Source organism: Melanotaenia boesemani, chromosome 3 (assembly GCF_017639745.1).
Source record: "Melanotaenia boesemani isolate fMelBoe1 chromosome 3, fMelBoe1.pri, whole genome shotgun sequence".
Taxonomy (NCBI): Eukaryota; Metazoa; Chordata; class Actinopteri; order Atheriniformes; family Melanotaeniidae; genus Melanotaenia; species Melanotaenia boesemani.
In genome coordinates this window covers 34,637,926-34,657,018 of record NC_055684.1, presented here as the reverse complement: position 1 = coordinate 34,657,018, position 19,093 = coordinate 34,637,926, and the positions used below count along the sequence as shown (strand labels likewise).

Here is a 19,093-nt window from a genome sequence, read left to right as displayed (position 1 = left end):
CAAAGTAAAAAGAAAGGGACAAACAGTAAAAAAAACATATAGTCCTCTATTTTTATAAATAATTGTAATTTTAAATGAGTTATTTGTTTTTAATATTTGCTGAGACTGGACAACAGATAAGGACTGTGTGAAATGTGGAAGCCAGGAATGGATTTCCTGCTTTGTGACCATTTTTCTTCACTTGTTTTCATGTCTTCCAGTTTTGTCTAAATGAAGAGAACTGTCTGGCTGGCTGAGAAGATAGAAGAAAAAGATGTACTGCAGCTTATAAATGAAGTATGTGTTGGTTCTTTATTTTACTGGTACTTTCAAGAAATGCACTTTTTACAACATTCACCCAAAATGCACCTTTTCTCTAAAGATGTGACCATGTGACAGCTTCCTTATGTCCCTGGTATGTTTCTAATGAATGTTTTCTTTTAAGTTGCCACTGTTGAAACATAACCCCAGAAAATGAGGTTCTGCATTCCTGAAATCATCCTTAAATTTGGATGTGAATACTCTCAAATGAACAGAGTAATTATCTACTTTGAACTCATTTCTACTGTTTAATGGTGTCTTTAGTATGTTTTAGAAAACAACTGAAGTAGCAGAAAGAAGAACACAGAAGTGGTTAAAGTTGACGTCAGCTGCCTTTACTTGAAAAAAGCCAGATGCTACATATATTTAGAAAAGTACATAAAATACACTTCTACTCAGTTAAACTATCAATTTAGTTTAATATATTATAATAAAATAAAAATAATTTGAAAAGCTTGCAAAAGACAATGTGAGTAAATCTCATGGTAAGGTTGTTGGAGCCACTGAACTTTTCTTGAAATTAAGGAAATTCCGCTTCCTTTTTCTTTGAGGGGCATCCACACTGTCACATGATTCTGGTGGATCCTGAAACACAAACAACCTTTCTTCAGTGGCAACGCTGCCCAGCACACTGCAGGCAGAGGCTGAAGTCATGTCGTCCTCTGATTTACTGTTCAGCGCTTCCTTCGCGGCGTCCACGCCGTCACTCTGCTGCGGCTTAGCCTGCACGCTTGATTTAGAAATACGTTGTTGTGGTTTAGTAAAACTGTCCTGCTTTCCTTTATCCTCAGCTATCAATGGTGCGGCATCTCTTGGAAACAGGAGACGGGATCTGGGAAGCAGTTTTTCCATCAGACTTTGCCTCTTTTCCTGGAGTCTGTGAGATCTGGAGGACAAAGGAGCTGCTGTTAGTGGGATTGGAGAGTTCAAGTGATTACCTCAAGCATGTAGTCACAGCAGCCAAGCCACAAATCTCCTCGGATGAAAGGCATATTTCACTTCAGTTTGGGATTTGTCAATGACGTTGGAGACCATTGATACACAAATTAGTCTTGGTGGTAGATTAACAAATGGCAGAAAAACACAAAAACAAGTTGAACTTACGTCTCTGTTTCCATAGCCCAGCTTGACACATTTAGCATATTTTTCTGCACCACATTTTCCCTCAGCTTGTCAGGAAGAGCTACACTCAGCTCCCCAGCACACCTGGTCAGAAAGTCATAAATACAAACCTTTGTGAAGGGCTTTAATAAGACAAATGACACATAAACAGCTCTGATCATCAGCAAAGCTTAATAATAAAACACCATGTGACTTCACACCACTGCTGATGGACTTGTAACAGAAGATGCACACTTTTCCCCAACACACTTACCACAGATTTAACAAAGACAGAGGAAGACAAACGTCAGTATTTGAAGAAAAAGAAAGAAGAATTTTGACTGAAGATGATTAACAGAGCTAATATTCTATAAACCTTTTTAGACACGGGATACATAAATTGCATACATATGAGGAAATCAGTTAAGCTAATAGCCATTCGCCAAAGAAAAGCAAACTTTCTCCATCTACAACAATTAACATCTTTATCAAACCTTTATCTGTAACTAATCGTCTTTACTCTTCGTTCACTTAAGTCCCACTTTTTTCACATCATTGATAAACACCAGCCAAACTAATGTTTTAGTACTGAGACATTACCTGACACAGTAAAGCCCGCTTTAAATAAAAATAAAGAAAGCAATGAAGACAAATACATAAAACATCAGTCTTAGCCAGTTTTCTCAAACTTTTTGAGCCACAACCCTCAAGATAACATATGTTGATGTTTGCGACACCTCCTTGTGACAACTAATTGGTAACTGTGAATTTTAAATGAGTCCATCCTCTAAATTTAAGTCTTGAAAACAGAATCTTTATAAATTAAGGGGGGGTTTAAGTGCTTTTTACACCCTTTTGCCAAAAATCAGCTTGTTCGAGATAATACTAAATTTGAATTTTTAAAATTTGTTTCTGGACATCCAGTGATAAAAATACTAAATGTAAGGCTTGAAAATGTAAAAAACTTCATAAATAAGGGAGATAATGTGTTTTTTACTGGATTCGGTTCACCACTGTAACAAGGCATCTAAATGCCCCAAATCAGCTTTTCTCGCCAAAATAATGCTCAATTCTGATTTTTGATGTGGCACGAGCAACAGCTTTGTTATTTATGCGTTAATGTGTTAAAAAAAAATTACGTGTTAATGCCACAGATTAAATAAATGTGTTAATAATAAAAATCCCAAATTTATTTAATAACTGTAGGCTTTATTTGTTTAAGAATGATCTGGCAAGACCCTGAAATGATCTTGGGACCCCACGTTTGAGAAAGGCTGGTTTGGTGAGAGCTATTTAATACGGTCGCTCCCAGTTGGGGAGAATTGCAGGTAAATGACAGTTTTGTTTCAGCTCACTGCAAGATTTCAAATACACTGATATGATCAAGGATCTAAAGAAAAGTTCGCCCTCTACCAACAATGAATGCTGCAAATCACTAAAATTGTCCCAAAAAAGATTTAATCTACTGCTGAGAATAGTTAAATTCTCTTCTGCAAACAACAGAGCTGAAAAGGTTCAGAAAACATTTGTTGCATATTGTTCCAGAAAGAGCATTTTCATTTCTTTGTACTTTAGCCAGACAGCTCAATTCCTAAGTGACCTCATGCTCGAGACATTATTCATCAGTAAAGTTATCCAAACTCAGCAGGAGACAGAGAACTGTGTTCCAGTGCATCAGGAAGAGAGGGAAATTAAATGACGAGGAAAATCATTTATCTCTTCATCATGCCTCTGGGGGGAAAAGGAACCTTGTGAAGCAGCATTCAAACGGTATTTGATATTTAAGTTGAAGTCAGTGTGTGGAAATGGCTGCGCTTCAACAAGCTGCGGTTTTATTCAATCTGTGACTTCATGTAGAAAACCACTCTGTTAATCCACAAAAACTGGACTGCTGAGTCTTTCATTGTGAACTTGGAACCAAAAGTACACAAAAAGTCAACAAGTCACAGATCAACGAGCAAACCAAGGTTCAAAAGATGAAATAATGAATAACTTTCCCAACATACAGGAAACATACAGGTTAAATAACAATATTTAAGATCGTCAGACAATATTCTGGTATAATTGAGGTGGTAAGTTAAGGACTCGGCATGTAGATCAGAGTCATAAAAAGTTCTTCATTAGCAACACATGCTGCTAATCTGTCAAATCTTAAGTTCTTTCAAGTTTAACTGTTTCTATAAAATAAACTGAGGAGGAGATTTTACAAATAAAATATTTAAGTATAGTTACTGTTATGACAAGTTCAGCCATGTTTCTCATACCAGAGTGCAGGTATGTGCCCCAGAAGATGAATATAGCCATTGCAGGGGGTGGTTGAAGTGGGGCTGGATGACCAGGATTAAAGCGTGGAGAAAAACTGGGTTAAAATACCACTGCCAGTGGCAGTGATGCAGATCTAGGAAAATTGCTAGCATTAGTGCCATTACCATTTGTTTACTTAAACTTGCTTATTTACTTGAACTGGATGCAACCGTGAACGCTGTGTAAACTCTGATCAAACGTGATAGCTGTGCTCCAAAAAACAGTGTTGGTAACATTTTATTGAAAACTGTTTTAAATTTAATGACGGTTGGATGTTGTAAGACAAATTTGTCACAGAGTTTGTATATGAACTGTGCAGGGAGTATGAGGGGCTAAAAGAAAAAAGAACTTTCTTGTTTAAGTTTGGAAGGTGAAATCTTTGGATACCTACATTCATTTGAACATCGGGTAGCTGCAGTTTAAATCAAATCTATGTGGCCAGTTATGACATAAACCTTTTACATTTCTTAAACATCCCAGAGGTGAATGTTGGTGCATTTATTACCTGCAACTGATCAAATCAGTATTTACAGTACAGTGAACAACTATCAAATGTTAACTCAATATCTCAACATATCCTGGTGGAAATTTCTGAACATTTTAAGCATGATGACTGGTCTCACTGTTCCCGACAAAAACTGGTTTTTAAGACAACTGAGGAAAAAGTGTCAAAAGAAGGAGCTAAGCTGCAGATGAATTCAGGAATTAAAATGATATAATTCAAGCTTTTTTTCAGCAACTGCAAAAACTAAATGGTTAGAGTATTACATCTGAGTGCAGTACCAAAAGTCTTGGAGTCTGAGTGGGGAGCGTTATGGTGGCTCTGTCATGAACTTTCATGTTTCCAGATCTCATAACTGTTGCTACACACGAGCTTTGCAGTCACCATACTGAGAAAGCAGAAGAAAATACATAGTTTGCTAATCACTTCAGTATGTCAGAAAACGTTTGAAACCAGCTGCACAAGAAAAAGTTCACCTCCTATAAGCCAAACAAATGTGGCTGTTTGAATAAGTCATAAATAAAATAAACTTATGAAAGACTCCGTCAATGTTTGCCAGTAAAAAACTGGTTCTTACCCAGAGTGCTCCTGCTCGGCAGAAGCTGGAACAGGGCGTTGTTTGGGGCAGAGGGCATCAGTGATTGAAAGGAGCTCACTTTCTGGCACCGTTGGCAGGAGGAGACGCAGGGCCTCCAGGAGAACATCAGTAGACGCCTGACTCTGCTTGACCAGCTGAGATGCAAACTCCAGATCCTGAGACGAAGAGCAGCAGAGTCACCAAAAGACTCTACATGACAAGAACTTACACAGAAGCAACGTTTTAATTACTTGGACTATGTTACAGATATCAACTGAAAAAAGAGAAGAAAATAGTAAAATAAAAAAAACATTAAGAAATAATAATAATAATTAAAAATAAATAAATAAATTGGACCTGGTCGCAGTTTTCATAAAGTCTCTTGAGCTCCGTTTGTTCTTTTAAAACTTCCTGGGCTTGAACGTTGACGGTCATTACTTGGAACCTGAAAATGCCAAACTTAAAAATTCAACCCAAAAGCGACTACATGTCTTTTTAAATAAAAGATTGCAGGAAGGTTCACCTCTCAGTCATCAGTGTGATGACCTGCTCACACTTATTGAGAGCTTCCTGTAGGATGGACGTCATCCTGGCCTCTGACTCCAGCTGAAATGCATCCTCCTCCTCACTGTCTTCGTCTCCCTCAGAGACTGCTTGGTGGACTTTACCTGACACTTTTCTAAACTGAGACGTATCAAATTCTGTCTTCTTCTTCTGAATCTGTTGCTCTGCTTCTTCTAGGCCCTGCAGCAAGAATCAAAATAAAGTTCCTCATTTAATTTAATGAGAAAGAAACACTGCAATGGAGAAAACAACAAAAAGTTTTAAATGTGCTAACACTTCAGAGTAAATGCTAAAAGACAGAGGTTCAGGTCAAGCGCTACCTACCAAGCAGTGGCTCTGTATACTCTGAGCCATGCCTTGTTTTTCCAGGTTTTTTCTGTCTCTTAGCCATTGAATCAGCAGGCTTTGCAGGGTGAGCATAGCTCTGGATGTCTCCAAAACTTTGCTCCGTCTCTCAGCCTTCTGGTAGTGGATTGTAGCTATTTGCATCGCCAGGCTGTCAGCCTGAGAGAGCAAATTGTCTTCTCTCTCCCTCTGAATCTCCTCCAACACCTACCACAATGAGAAAAGACTTTCAGTTATTTGAACACAAACTGAAAACCAAAACTTAGCATCAAACATGACCACACAATGAAATTTACATCAAATATTATGGTTTTCTCGGGTTGACAGTCTGTATTGTGAAAATATTAAACTTAATTAACCCATCATAAAGGTAACTGAAAATAAATTAAACACAAGACAGCAGCACCTTATTCATCACACCGCCCTCCATCTCCTTTTCCTTCTCAAACAGTTGAATCCTGTCCTCGAGCCTTTTCTGGAAAAGCAGCACATCAGATGTGTCCGCTTTCTTTCTGGCCTCTGTGGTTTTCCCCTTGGATTGCATATTTGTCTGCAATAAACCACAATATCCACAAGAATTGTTGGGAAAGAACACAGTGTGCACTGTTATGACGTGATTAGGAATGAAACCACACGGTGGAGCCTTTCATTATTTCTGGATATCACTGTGCACTTATCCAGGCCTGATAGTAGTGTGGGTTAAACTGGCGGTAACCGCTCATTATTTATCATCAGCTGGAGATGCACTATATGTAACTGAGTTTTTCTTTCATTACCACAAAAGGCAGTTCAAGTAGTAATTTAGATAAAAATATACCTAACACTTTGTCATCATGAAGATTTATAAGTGCCCACACAAAATTATGTGCAATTTGATCAAAAGGTGCTTTTCATTACTGATTGTCACATGAAGCTTGAAGCTTTCCAGTAAATAGTTTCAGAAGAGGGTTCCTTTCTGGGGGCTTCACATGCACACAAACCCACCTACTGGCCAAAATGCATAAATCATGCAGCTTTGATTTTAACCATGTCATCTGTGACAGTTTTATGTCAGTAACAGTTGTTTGACAAAAGAACTGCAACCACAGAATTAGCTTAAATCAGAATCTTGTAGTTTGTAGTGAGTGTATTTATGACTATATTGTATCATATAAGATTAGATTAGACTGATAATTTATTTGACACACGCTCTGAAGTCTCTTTGCTGTACATCCCATCATAGGCACCGATTCCGTGGGAGCTCGGGCCCCGAAGCACCCATGGACACTACCGAGCACCCATGTGGGATTGCTGGTAAAGTCTGCCTGACCAAGCATAGATGTGCATGCTCAGAGAAGAAGTGTCAAAATCACCCGCTCAAGTGACGTTCATTGGCGGATGCTAACTTTGACAAGTGAACATTTAAGTTAAAAAATGGACAAGTTTGTGATCAGGAATCCCCAAACATCAAGTGAGCCCAATGTTTCTACAAGTGCAACGTCCAGTTGTACCAGTGCTCCCAGCTGTGCCCAGTCAAGCTGCAGAAATATCGAAGACAAAAACAACCTATGAAGCGAAGATGGTCAAAAAAAAAGGAAGGACATATCAAGCTAGCTGGAAAATTAAATTCCCATGGATAGTTTATGAGGCAGCTAAAAGCGACAGCTAAAAATATGAATGCCCCGCTTCCTTCAACAACACACGATCAAGAAGCTTTGAAAGACGGCTTTTCAAGCTGGGCTAAAGCACTTGAACAATTCAAATTCCATGAAAAGTCAAATCTGCATCGAGCCGCTGCTGGAGTTGTCGCCTCTGCCAATGCAGGTGTAAATGTTGCGGCTACAATTTCTGCTGGTAAACAAAAGCAGATGTCAGATGCCAGGACAGGTCAGGTTTTGGCCATTTGAGGAAAAACAGACGAGGAGTCCAACTTGCTCCAGCTGCTAAAACTGAGGTTCACAGATATTCCACAGCTGCTGTTATGACTGGCTCGTAAGGAGAGTAAATGGTTATCACATGAAATCCTTAATGAAATGACTGAAATTATGGCCCACGATGTGCTGAGAACGATCATTGAAGAGAGTTTTTTTTCGTGATTATGGATGAAACTGCTGATCTAACAGTGACGGAGCAGGTGTCTATCTGCCTCCGTTTTGTTACAGAAAGTCTAAAGCCAGAGGGGATGTTTGTCGGCTTTTATGAAACGCCTCTTTTTCAGCTGTTTAACGACGTTCTAGTGAGATTTTCACTGACGATCTGTAAATCCAGAGGACAGTGTTATGATGGTGCATCAAATGTGTCTGGAATTAGGACCGGGCTGCAGGCTCGTGTGCAGGAGCAGGAGCCTCGAGCGCAGTACGTTAACTGCATTGCACATGTCATGAATTTGGTTGTACATGATGTTGCCCAGAAAGTTTCTCCATGTCGCAACTTTACGACAGTTGTTCGTTAAGTGATCACCCTCATCCGACAGTCTCCGAAACAACTCGCCTGGTTTCAAGAGTTTCAAAGCAAAAATGCACCGGCTTTAAGACCTCTGTGCCCGACGCGCTGGACTGTGACAACGACCTCCTAGCAATCCATAGCTTTAAACTACAGTGCGCTACTGGAATTTCTGGAGGATTTAAGTTTAAACGACAAAGGGGATACGGGAGGTAAAGCCAGCAGCATCCTTGTGCACCTGCAGAAATTTAGCACATTTTTCACTTTGAAAATAATGCTAACGTTTTTCTCCTGCATAGAAACGGTCAATGCCGCACTCTAAAAGAGTCAGTTACATCTACAGAGAGCAAGACAGATGATCAACACACTCAGAGGAAACTTCAAAAATCTTCATGAAGGATTCCAAGAATTTTGGGAAAACACAACGGCAGCAGCAAATGATCTGAATTTGGAGAGGCCAGCTGTGCCAAGACCAAGAAAATTACCCCGCCAGCTGAACGATGGAGGCGCGTCGCCACACAGCTTCCAAACATCTGAGGAAGTTTACCTCAGCAGTACCTGGATATTATCGACACAGCCATAGTGTCCCTGGATTGCAGATTTAGTCTTTCTGCATTCAAACACATCCAAGATGTTGAGGATTTCGTGTCTGGAAAAAGTGACTCCAAAAACATCGCACAGTTTTCCGGTGATGATTTGGATGAAAGCAGACTCACACTGCACCGGGATATGTGCATGGACTTGACAAAACAACACGGAGTTCAACTGAACACTTTTCAAGATGCTGTGAACTTTTTAAAAGGCAATCAGGGACAGCTGTTTAGAACCATGTTGCCAGAGCTCACAAAACTGGTCAAACTCACACTGACTATCCCTGAGAGGTCATCCTCCGGCTTCCGAAGGCTAAAAACCTATCTGCGCTCCACAATGGGACAGGCAAGGCTGAACCATGTTACACTACTGGACTGTCACAAGACTCTATCATGAACACTGAACCTGGATGCAATCGCCAATGAGTTCATCAAACTCACAGCTGCAAGGAGCAATACATTTCCCATAAAGAACTAGCAGGACTGGTGAGTGAAAAAAAAAAACTCCGGTTTCAGTAGTCGGTTACTATGTGAGCTATGTGTGTTGATAGTTAATGGGTTATATTGTGTTGCTTGTATGAATATTTCTCTCTGTTAGAAGGTAGTTCTGTTTCATTAGTCAAAGCAGGCGCATAAGTGTAGTCTGTCGCAGTTGCGAAGGTGGTTATTTAATTGATGAACCTTTTTAAAATGTCTTTTTATGGAATTTGTTGGTGGGTAGTTGATAATTTTGTTGTGAGTTTGATTCATTTTACAAAATAATAAACCACAAATCATATGAAATAATAATTTTGCTGAATGTGTATCTTGTTGTTTTGTATACACACTCAGCACCCACCGGCAGAAATGTAAATCGGCGCCTATGCATCCCATCACTACTTTCTTTACTCTAACTTATGCATCCTGCCCCTCATTAACTGTTCCCCTGCCACCATAATGAATTTTTGCTGTCCCTTAAACGCACTTTAAAGAAGCAAAGCAAGGTGAAAGGAGACGGTCCTAGGAAAAAGTCTTTTATCAAGTGATGTGGTGTATAAATCCTGCACCTCCACATTTTGATGCCATGTTACAGTGAGAGAAGAAGCTTCATTGCACCTCTTCCTATCCTCTTCATCTCTTCCAAGTTAGTAGGAGCAAAGATGCATGGAGGTAAAAAGTTAGGCAACACATGAGAAGCATCCAAGCCCTAATGGGTCTAATCTTAAAATTAAAGGGTGCAGGAGAAGTGTTTTTTTAAGATTAATCTCACAACCCCGACTCAGACAGGGAAAGGGGATGGCAACATAAGAATATGAAACACAATGTCTAATATCAACAACAGTTGTTACTAGAGTAAGTAAGACTTACTCACTAAATACTGACTCTTAAGTAGTATATAACGTAATTTTTGCAATGTGTGATTATGTATTTACCATCTGTTCTTCCCTCTCCTTTCTCCATTCTGCCAGTACAATGCAGATTTTGGTTCTGGAGACAGCGTGAGGGAGCACCAGACAGCGGTCAATCACAGACAGACACTTCTGAAACTCCAGTTTCATCCTCAGTCTGTCATCTTCAGACAGAGTCAGCTGGGACAAACACAGACATCTAAGATGTAGAGGGGAAAAAGAAGAAGGAGACGATTCAGAAAGCACTCATTTTAAACAAGTTTGCCTGCATTTGAATATCCTGACCAAAGATAACTGATGTTTTTGCATTACTTACCTGAAGAAATCTCTGCAGTGCTCCCTGAGTTCCTTTTGCTCCTGCAGTTCTTTCTCCATGGCTTCATGCAAAGCCTCCCTTGTGCAGCTGAGGGTGCGTAAGGCTGCCTTACCTTCTTGGTGGAGTCTTTCTTGGCCCTGAAGGAGAGCACTACCTCCCTGTCCAGTGGCTTGTCCAAGTCCTGTCTCTGGTTCTCCCTGCAGAAAAGATTGTTTTGTCCCTGGAGGCAACAGTAAAAGCACTGCCTGTGTTGCAGAAGGTTGGATGGCTCTGATGTCAGCTATGGCCCCCTGTATCACTCGCATTGTCACCTAAAGAACAAACAGAGCATCTGTTTGATTAAAAAGTCAAGCTCAGTTTTATGTGAGCTTGCATAATGACTGCGTGGTAATTATCTTGGTGGTACCTTGCGGATGTCTGCTGCAGCCTCCTCATCCAGGTTGTTGATAAGCTCTGCAAGCTCCAAGCTGTGAGCCGTCAGCAAGTTCTGCCAACAGTGCAGGTGCTGAGCTATCTCCATCTTTTCCTCCAGACCTTTAGACATGCTTGACAAATCTCTTTGTCTCTGTTTATGGACCCTAACCTGGAAAAGGTGAACAAAAAATATTAATAATACAATGTCCATTTAGGAATAACATGGACAAAAGGTTTTGTGGTATCTGGCCATGAATATAGTTCATGTTTGAAACTGCATGATCTGCTCACCATCTCAGAGATGAGCTCTCTCCTCTTCTTAATCAGTCCACAGCGCATGGCTCTCCTCTCGTGGTTTAGTGTCTCATCCAGTCTTTGTCTCACCATCACAAGGTCTTTCTGGGCCTTTTCTTGAAGCTGGTTTATCTGCTCTGCCTGTGCGATGCTCCCTCTGGTGGAGAAAATAACAGAACACAACATTAAAACTTGACTGTTCAGCTGACATGACAATTTAAACAATTAAAACCACTGAGATTAAAACAGAAATTTATTACGAGATGATCCGCTTTCCTTATGTTAAAAAATAATGCAATATCATGCAAATGTGGATACCTTTAGTTAGAGATTGAGAACTAGTTAGTGCAATTAACAAAAATGATTAATAAAATCATTAGATTGTTGTCTAGAATTTTTCTGTAATTTTTTAAAACTTATTTGAACCTTTTTCAGTCATTTTTTTTTGGGGGGGGGGATCCTTTGCACAACCCCCACTTAATTTCTACTGCAAACCAAGAGACTGACTTGAAGTTTTAATGCTTTGAAAAGGGCCCTAATATGAAGAACTAATAAGATTTGGATCCTCGAGGGTGGGACTTGCAATGCAAAAAATCTGTGATATGTCGGTTTTTCAAGCTTGCATTTCTATCTTTCTCCCAGTCTTCTTACAGTTAATTTCCATAATGGCAAAATATAATTTGTTAACATTGGGCAGTATTACAAGAAAAGTTGTTATTGTCAGTAAAGACAAAATTCAAACTCAAATATTCATGTCCGCTTAAATTACAAGGGGAGACGCAGCAGACTAAGAGTTGCACTTTTAGATTTAGAAGTAATGTTTGTTTTCTTTGCTTGAGAAATTCCCTCTACCAGATATGTATGACGCACATACCTTCTGATGTGAGTGAACCAGCTGTCCAAGTTGCTGGATGTGCTGGTGAAGGTGTCAGAAATCAGGCTGTTGAGGCTGTGGAGACTGTGAACCAGGAACTTCCTCTGCGCACTGCGTTCAGCCAGCACATAGCGCTGGTTGGCGAGGACTACATCCAGCACCTCCTCTAGCTGATCCTAGTTAAAAAAAAAGGTTATGCCACTGAGACATTTCTACATATTTAAATAAATTGTTCAAACATTTATGCAGATTTCTAAACATACAGTAACAAGTGCCAAATGCTGGTATTACAAACTTTCACCTTCATCAAGTCAATTCTTTGAAGATGAGCTTTGATCATTTACCTGACAAGTAAAGTATTCATGCTGAAGACTCTTTGCTGTGCCCTTTTCTAATTCGCCCATCCTTATAGCCTCCTCCAGTTCCTCTGAGAAGATTTTGTGCAGCTCTACCCGTCGCCACTCGATGATCTGCCTCTGGACCTTCGCTGAAGCTTCTTCATGTCGGACTAAAAGGATGTGCTGAAGCCGACTCTGGCTCAGTTTGTGCAGCTTCTCCAGGAGGACGCTGCACTGCAGGAGCTCCTGCTCCAAATTCACAGTTTGGTGGTGAATAAATCTTTTCTTGCTTTCATTATCAGAATTATCAAAAATGATCAAAGTGCAATATTTATTCTTAGTACCTGCTGGTCTGCATCTTGACAAAGCAGTTCAGCCTGGGCCTTCTCAGCAGCTTCTCTGCGATGTTCTGCTTCCATTTCTTCACTGGTCTCCAGGTTACACTGGCCAGCCAGGGCAGCCATGCGTGCCCCTCGCTCCTCTTTCAGGCGCCCTTCCATGCCTAGCAGCTGTCCATTAAGCACACTGAGCAGCCTCTGCTGGGCCTGGGGGCTAGCCTGGCCCCTTGACCGCAGGCTGCTAAGCAAGCACGATATCACATCCTTGTAAATCTGAATCCGGATGGCCTCCAGGTTAGTGGTAGCATGGAGCAGTGAAGACATTTCAAGGCTTATGGGATAAAAACAGATGAAGCAAGATTAAAGTGATATGTAAGCAGTTTTGGTTCAGATACACAGTAGAAATCAGAAAGAGGAACGATTTATGTACAGCTACTAAATAATTTGCACATTTGTTCTTTTCAAAAGTAGTGCTCTTGGGTAGCATTCAGCTCAACTGGTTGGGCAGCCACCCCACGTAGAGAGGCTAGAGCTCTTCCGAGCAGCCGGCTCAGGTTCGAGTCCCAGACTGGGACCCTGTGCTGCGTGTTGTTCACTGTTCTCTCTGACCCCCTTTCCCTATCCATATTCTATCCCTATCCTATCAATCTACTGTTAAATAAAGGCCACTAGGGCCCAGTAATTCCTTAAAAAAAATGTGTGCTCTATCAAAAAAAGGAACCCATTTTTGGGTTGGTGCACTCACTTTTCCAAAGCTTGGTACATGTTCTGAGGATCCTCCAGTACCATGACGTCCACCATCTTGTCTTCAAATATGGCCTGATCTTTGACTGTCTCACTCATGCTGCAGTCTGCATACTCAGGGTCTGAATCCCCTCTAATTCTCTGAAGCAGCAAAAAAAAATCTACTTGAATGACTGAGAAAACAGACTGACATTAATGCAATAAAAAGAAGACAAAATTAACAGATAAAATGTTTTTTTTTTTTTTTTTTTTTACACTAATAGTTGTAGATTAGCACCACGGTGAAAAGGAGTAAAACATTTTTGAAATGGTAATACCTTCTGCTGGAGAAGGCCCAGTCTTGTCCTGGGACCTGTCACGTTCAAGACCAGAAACCCCAGCAACATCAGCACCAAAGTCACAAAGAAACCAGCAACAAATCCAGCAAAATGAACCCCATGGTTAGGATAAATCTGTAATTTCCCAAAAAAATCAGCATTAAAAACACAATAAACCACAAACAAGAGAATACTTTGACAACAAAAATGACAATTAATACTGCTCATCTGTTTCCAGTTAAGGGACCGTCTGTAAACTTACCCTGTCAGTAGAATTCACCCTCAATGTTAGATTAGCTGTTAACGGACCAAACATACTGACATCATTCTGTGGAGTGAAGAAAACATTATTCTAGATAAGATGACACGTAATGCTCTTCTTATTATTCTTATCTCCCAGTTTTTGGTTGAACAAAGTTGGCAGTTAGGAGGACTGAAGACATACCTGTGAGGCGTTAGAGAAGGTGAGAAAAGCAGGAAGATCAAGGACTTCACTCTTGTGACTTTGTATGTTAGCGGTATAATTAACAACAACTTTGGATCCAGCTACAGAAATAAAACCAACACATTTCCATCGGTTGAGGTCACATTCAGAAACATCAACTGATTAAGAATAATATATAACATTCTGACTCAGAGACATACCCAGCAGTGAATCTATTGCAAACGTCTGGTAGCCTCTTTCTATAACTCTGCCTTCAGTTTTTAAGGGTATTATTCCAGAAATTGAGTCCCTGATAGCCACCTGAGAGAGGTTGGTGCCACCCACAGGTCCCGTGTTGTGGATCAGCAGGAAGAAAGTCAATTGAGGTGGATCGGTATCAAGCTTCACCTGGTGCCCAGATGATCGAAAGGGAAAAACATGAATAGTCTTTTACATGTTTATTTAAAGAAGTAAACTAAACTAAACTAGGCCTGAATTCTACCAATGACACTGACGTACCTCTGCACACTTGTGAAATCTGACCCCAAATGAAGATGGAAGTGCTGCACTCTGAACCTGGAGAATCATTCAAAACATTTAATCACTACTTACTTCAAAGTAAATGGTTCCATTAAACATCATAAAGTCACACACCTGAGGCAGAGGTTGATGCGGGCTGTATCTGGTGACTGTGCTTCTGTGATTTCTGAGGTGAAAGATATTTGACATGTAGGTAAACGAAGAGTAAACAGAGTGTTCCCACGGACCAGCAGGAGCCGAAGAAGAGGCTGGGCTCTCTCCAAAAGACATAAGGGGCCCATTGACTTCTATTGTACCTGTCGGACAAGCAAAGGATGCTTATACAGCTTGGAAAAGGTGCTGTTTTAATAGACTGAATTGATTATAATAGCATATAGGAATATCATTAATGTTAATACAAAGAGATGCTTGCTGAAGAGATTTATAAGCACACCAACAGTTTTTAATACAGCAGTCTTTTCTGTGTTAAACTATTACAACTTCTAATCAGAAAAAGTTTTGAGGGTCTGGAAAATGCAATGGCCTCAAGGTAACTAAAGACCTTTGATTGGCGGCTGATGATGGTCTGTGCCATGTCCTAGCTCTTTTGGACCTTAGCACAGATTTTGATACAGTCTATCATCATATCTTCTTGCACAGACTGAGGCGCTGGGTTAAATTTTTAAGTGCATCACTACTGTGGTTCATATCTTATTTGTCAAACAGAAAATTTTGTCTAGCAGTCAACAGCTACGCTCCTGTAAAATATGGTGGCCCACATGGGTCTTTTCTGGGATCACATCTATTTAGGTTTTTTTCAAGTTTTGCTAAGGCACATTATCCAGAGACATGGGGTTTCTTTTCATTACCATGTTCATGACACACAGTTGCACTAACCTATCAGAGCATCTGATCTTGGTGGGCTGAGACTCCTTTCAGGCAGTTATCATCTGGATGTCTCAGAACTAATTTGTCCACAGCAAATGACCAAACACTTGTTACCATTTGCTGGTTTCCTGCAAGAACTCCAAACGTTGGTTGTTTTTAACAGTGAATCACGAAACCTGTGCAGGGGCGTCTTAATTGGCTAAGAATTCTTTCGAAATTTGATCTATCTATTAAAGACTCTGAGACCATTTAACATGCTTATATATTCTCCATTAATCAGCTCCAGATGAGAAAGACCTCAGCTGCTACACTTTTAACGAGAACCAAGAAAAAACCGTTGAACACCACCACCTGCACTAGTGGCTTTGGACATTCTTATTTATCTGACCTTTTAGAACCTTATCAGTCTGTATAAAGACTGAGATCCTCTGGCAGAGGAAACACGTGTCTTGTACTTTTTCCAGACACATGGTTTTAAGATCAGAGGGCTTAGAGCATTTGCAGTCAAAACTCCTAAACTCTGCAAAAAAACTGCCTAGAGAGATCAGGTCAGCAGAGTCAGTGTCTTCTTTTAAATCTCTTCTTAAAACATACTTTTATTTACTTTCCCAATGTTAACTGACTTTACTAATTTTACTTCATGAAACAGAGAACTGAAGATGCCGAAAATAAATATATAAAATATAAAAATAAGTTAAATGATATCATACGGGCATGCAGGAAGAAATACTATACCGAAGTACTAAAAAATAACAGGAACAAAGGAATATGGGGTGAATTAAATGAATTACTAAAATGGATCTAAATCACAAAGTTACCCTCCATATTTTATTCATAAAAGATAATATGAATAATATAGTCAACAGCTTCAATAAGTTTTTTTTTTGTAAATGTGGGACCAAACTTGGCAGAGCAAATCCATGAGCCATCACTGAGGATTGGAATAATATAATAGAGAGGAATCCCAGCTCAATGTTCCTCACAGCAGTCAATGAAAAGGAAATCATAGACATTGTAAATAAATACAAAGCTAAGACATCTATTGGCTGTAATGGAATAGATATGAAAATGGTTAAAAGTGCCATTGAAGGGATCTGTGAATCACTGACATACATCTGGAATCATTCCAAACAAAATGAAAACAGCCAAAGTTATGCTCCTTTATAAAACTGAAGATAAACACCACTTCACAAACTGTAGACCAGTGACTTTACTTTCACAATTTTCCAAAATTCTGGAGAAAATATTCAACAACAGATCAGATAAATTCAATAAAAAAACAAAAACTACTCTCAGACCAAAATTTTAACTGAAGTAACTGAGGAAATTACTAATGCAACACATAAAAAAAAAGTACGCATTTGTAGATCTTAAAAAGTATTCTTCTGTCATTTAGCATACGCTTAAGCCACTTACATCTGAAGGTGATTAGGCAGTAATTAGGGGACCCAACTGAAAGGTATTAATATCCGTCCCCAGTTCAAACTCAGGTCTCCTGCATGTGCCAGCTGAGCTATCCAGAGTTTTTTACTTCGTTCTAATTTTAGGTAATGCTGCGTAACATCTGAGAAAAGTGCTATATAACTCAAATTGTTGATTGGAAGGGAAATTTGCAAATTTACGTTACTATTTCTGCATAATATTATTAAAGCATGTAAGGTATCTTGGGATATTTCGACATGTAAATAGAAAAGGCACAAGCCTAAGCTAGAACCCCCATGATCTTTCATCCATCAGACAACACTGAATCAGAACCGACATTGAATGATAGCTAATATAACCACATTAACAAGGGGTTACTGTACGACCTCTTTGCAGTTATGTTAAGAAAAGTCATTTAAGATTTTACAGTAAAAAATTAAATGCCTTGTGTTGTCCAGAGTTGACATTGGCTCCTCTGGGCTCAGAGGCATCTGCAATGGACCATCATACAAAAGAAACACATATTGTGGTCAGTTTTCGATCAGTATTCTCCGTAGTGTACTCCAGACACATGGTTAAAAGGATAATCAGCACTGTATTACCAGGCTCTGTGATAGTATGGGGTTGTATCAGAGCCCGTGGCAAAAGTTTTTTTGCCTAATGGAGTATTGCTTTAAGATTGAGATCTTAAAGCAATACTCCAAGCCCATGCAAAACCACACTTTCTCAACTCTTTCTGATTTGGAGTTGTACGTGTTTCTTATAAAACTTCAGATAAGTGGTGAGTAGATGTTCAGATAGTATTCAGGGAAAGATCAAACCATCAATCCTGAGCAATGTCAAGTCTGCTGATTTCCCTTCTGGTTTATGCTGCATCGCATGGACAGTGCAAAAGCCCTGTTGGAGGAAAAAAGGACATTCATTAATGGACATTTCCATCCATCCACCCACTTTCTATACCGCCTAGTCCAACCTTGGGAAGCTGGAGCCTAACCCAGCCAGTTGCAGGTGAGAGGCAGGTACACCCTGGACAGGTCGCCAGTCCATCGCAGGGCTAACAGACAGACAAACAACCACTCATGTTCACATTCATTCCTAGGGAAAACTTGGAATGACCAATTAACCTAACATGCATGTCTTTGGAGGATGGGAGGAAGCCGGAGTAGCCAGCGACTTTATTGCTTTGAGGTGGAAGCCAAAGCAATATCAATTATTTCAAAGCCCTACTTGTTACTCTAAGGTTCAGGGGAAAATTACATCAACAACCTATCTCACCTTTTCAAAAAACATACAAAGGAAGATGCGGTGTGTAGCTGTAATAACACACCTACAAATCCCCCCTTCACCAACAGAGAGATGACTAAAAAGTTAAGATACTTCTGAGTTGTGTAAATGCGCTACTTACTCCATGTTTCCCTGAGTAAAGAGGTGGGGGTGTGTGCCATGATGTACCCAGAGAGGTACCGTTATTAAAAGGATCGTGTCCAGCGCTGTCCTCCTGGACACCAGCGCGCAATGTCACATCACGGCAGACACAAAAATACAAAAAGGCAGGGAAAAAACACAAAACTCGGATATTCAAGAAAAATGACCATGTCGCGAGTCTGTCCACGATAAAGTGTGTCCGAAACATTAGTAAGCTGGAGTCCTACCAGAAAGGACAGCCGCTAGCTAACTGACTGCACCGATTCTGCATGGTACCACAGTTAAAATCGTGAAAACATTTCCTTAGCTTTTCTTCAGAAACATCAGCTGTAGTAGCCTTTCTTGCGCACGAAAACATCTTTTTTGAATGCTAGTATTGAAGAACAAACCATAAACGCTGTTTACAGGTACACAAATGTCAAAATAGCCATAGCTGTACAGCTTTGGGAAAAAGTCTTCAAAAGTTGGAAAGAACGGGACAACGGGGCGGGCTACTCCTTCAAGGAGTGTCAAGTAAATCAAATACACTATTTAGCTTCCGTTTAAACTTTTCACATTAAGTATATAGGCGTGCGTCTGTTGGCTATTAGGGATCAAAAATACTTGCAAACATATAAAAAGTTTAAGACAAAACCACTGTTATTCGCATTCACTGGCTGTATCTGAGTTCCAGTAATTATAAGCAGTT

General features: G+C 40.0%; 1 protein-coding gene across 1 annotated transcript; it reads right to left on the bottom strand.

Annotated features, from left to right (window-relative positions):
• Positions 1 to 440: 440 nt before the first annotated feature.
• Positions 441 to 18,885, bottom strand: LOC121637271 (limbin-like). The gene is made up of 23 exons (XM_041981318.1): positions 18,386 to 18,885; positions 17,802 to 17,877; positions 14,806 to 14,987; positions 14,671 to 14,727; positions 14,373 to 14,559; positions 14,173 to 14,273; positions 13,990 to 14,055; positions 13,728 to 13,862; positions 13,412 to 13,551; positions 12,673 to 12,997; positions 12,335 to 12,574; positions 11,991 to 12,166; positions 11,114 to 11,273; positions 10,815 to 10,991; positions 10,409 to 10,719; positions 10,117 to 10,291; positions 6,100 to 6,243; positions 5,673 to 5,900; positions 5,308 to 5,528; positions 5,142 to 5,229; positions 4,785 to 4,960; positions 1,405 to 1,506; positions 441 to 1,186 (listed from the first exon to the last, which is right to left on the bottom strand). The coding sequence occupies exons 1-23, from the start codon at positions 18,611 to 18,613 to the stop codon at positions 781 to 783; spliced, it is 4,101 nt and encodes a 1,366-aa protein (XP_041837252.1). The 5' UTR covers positions 18,614 to 18,885; the 3' UTR covers positions 441 to 780.
• Positions 18,886 to 19,093: the final 208 nt, after the last annotated feature.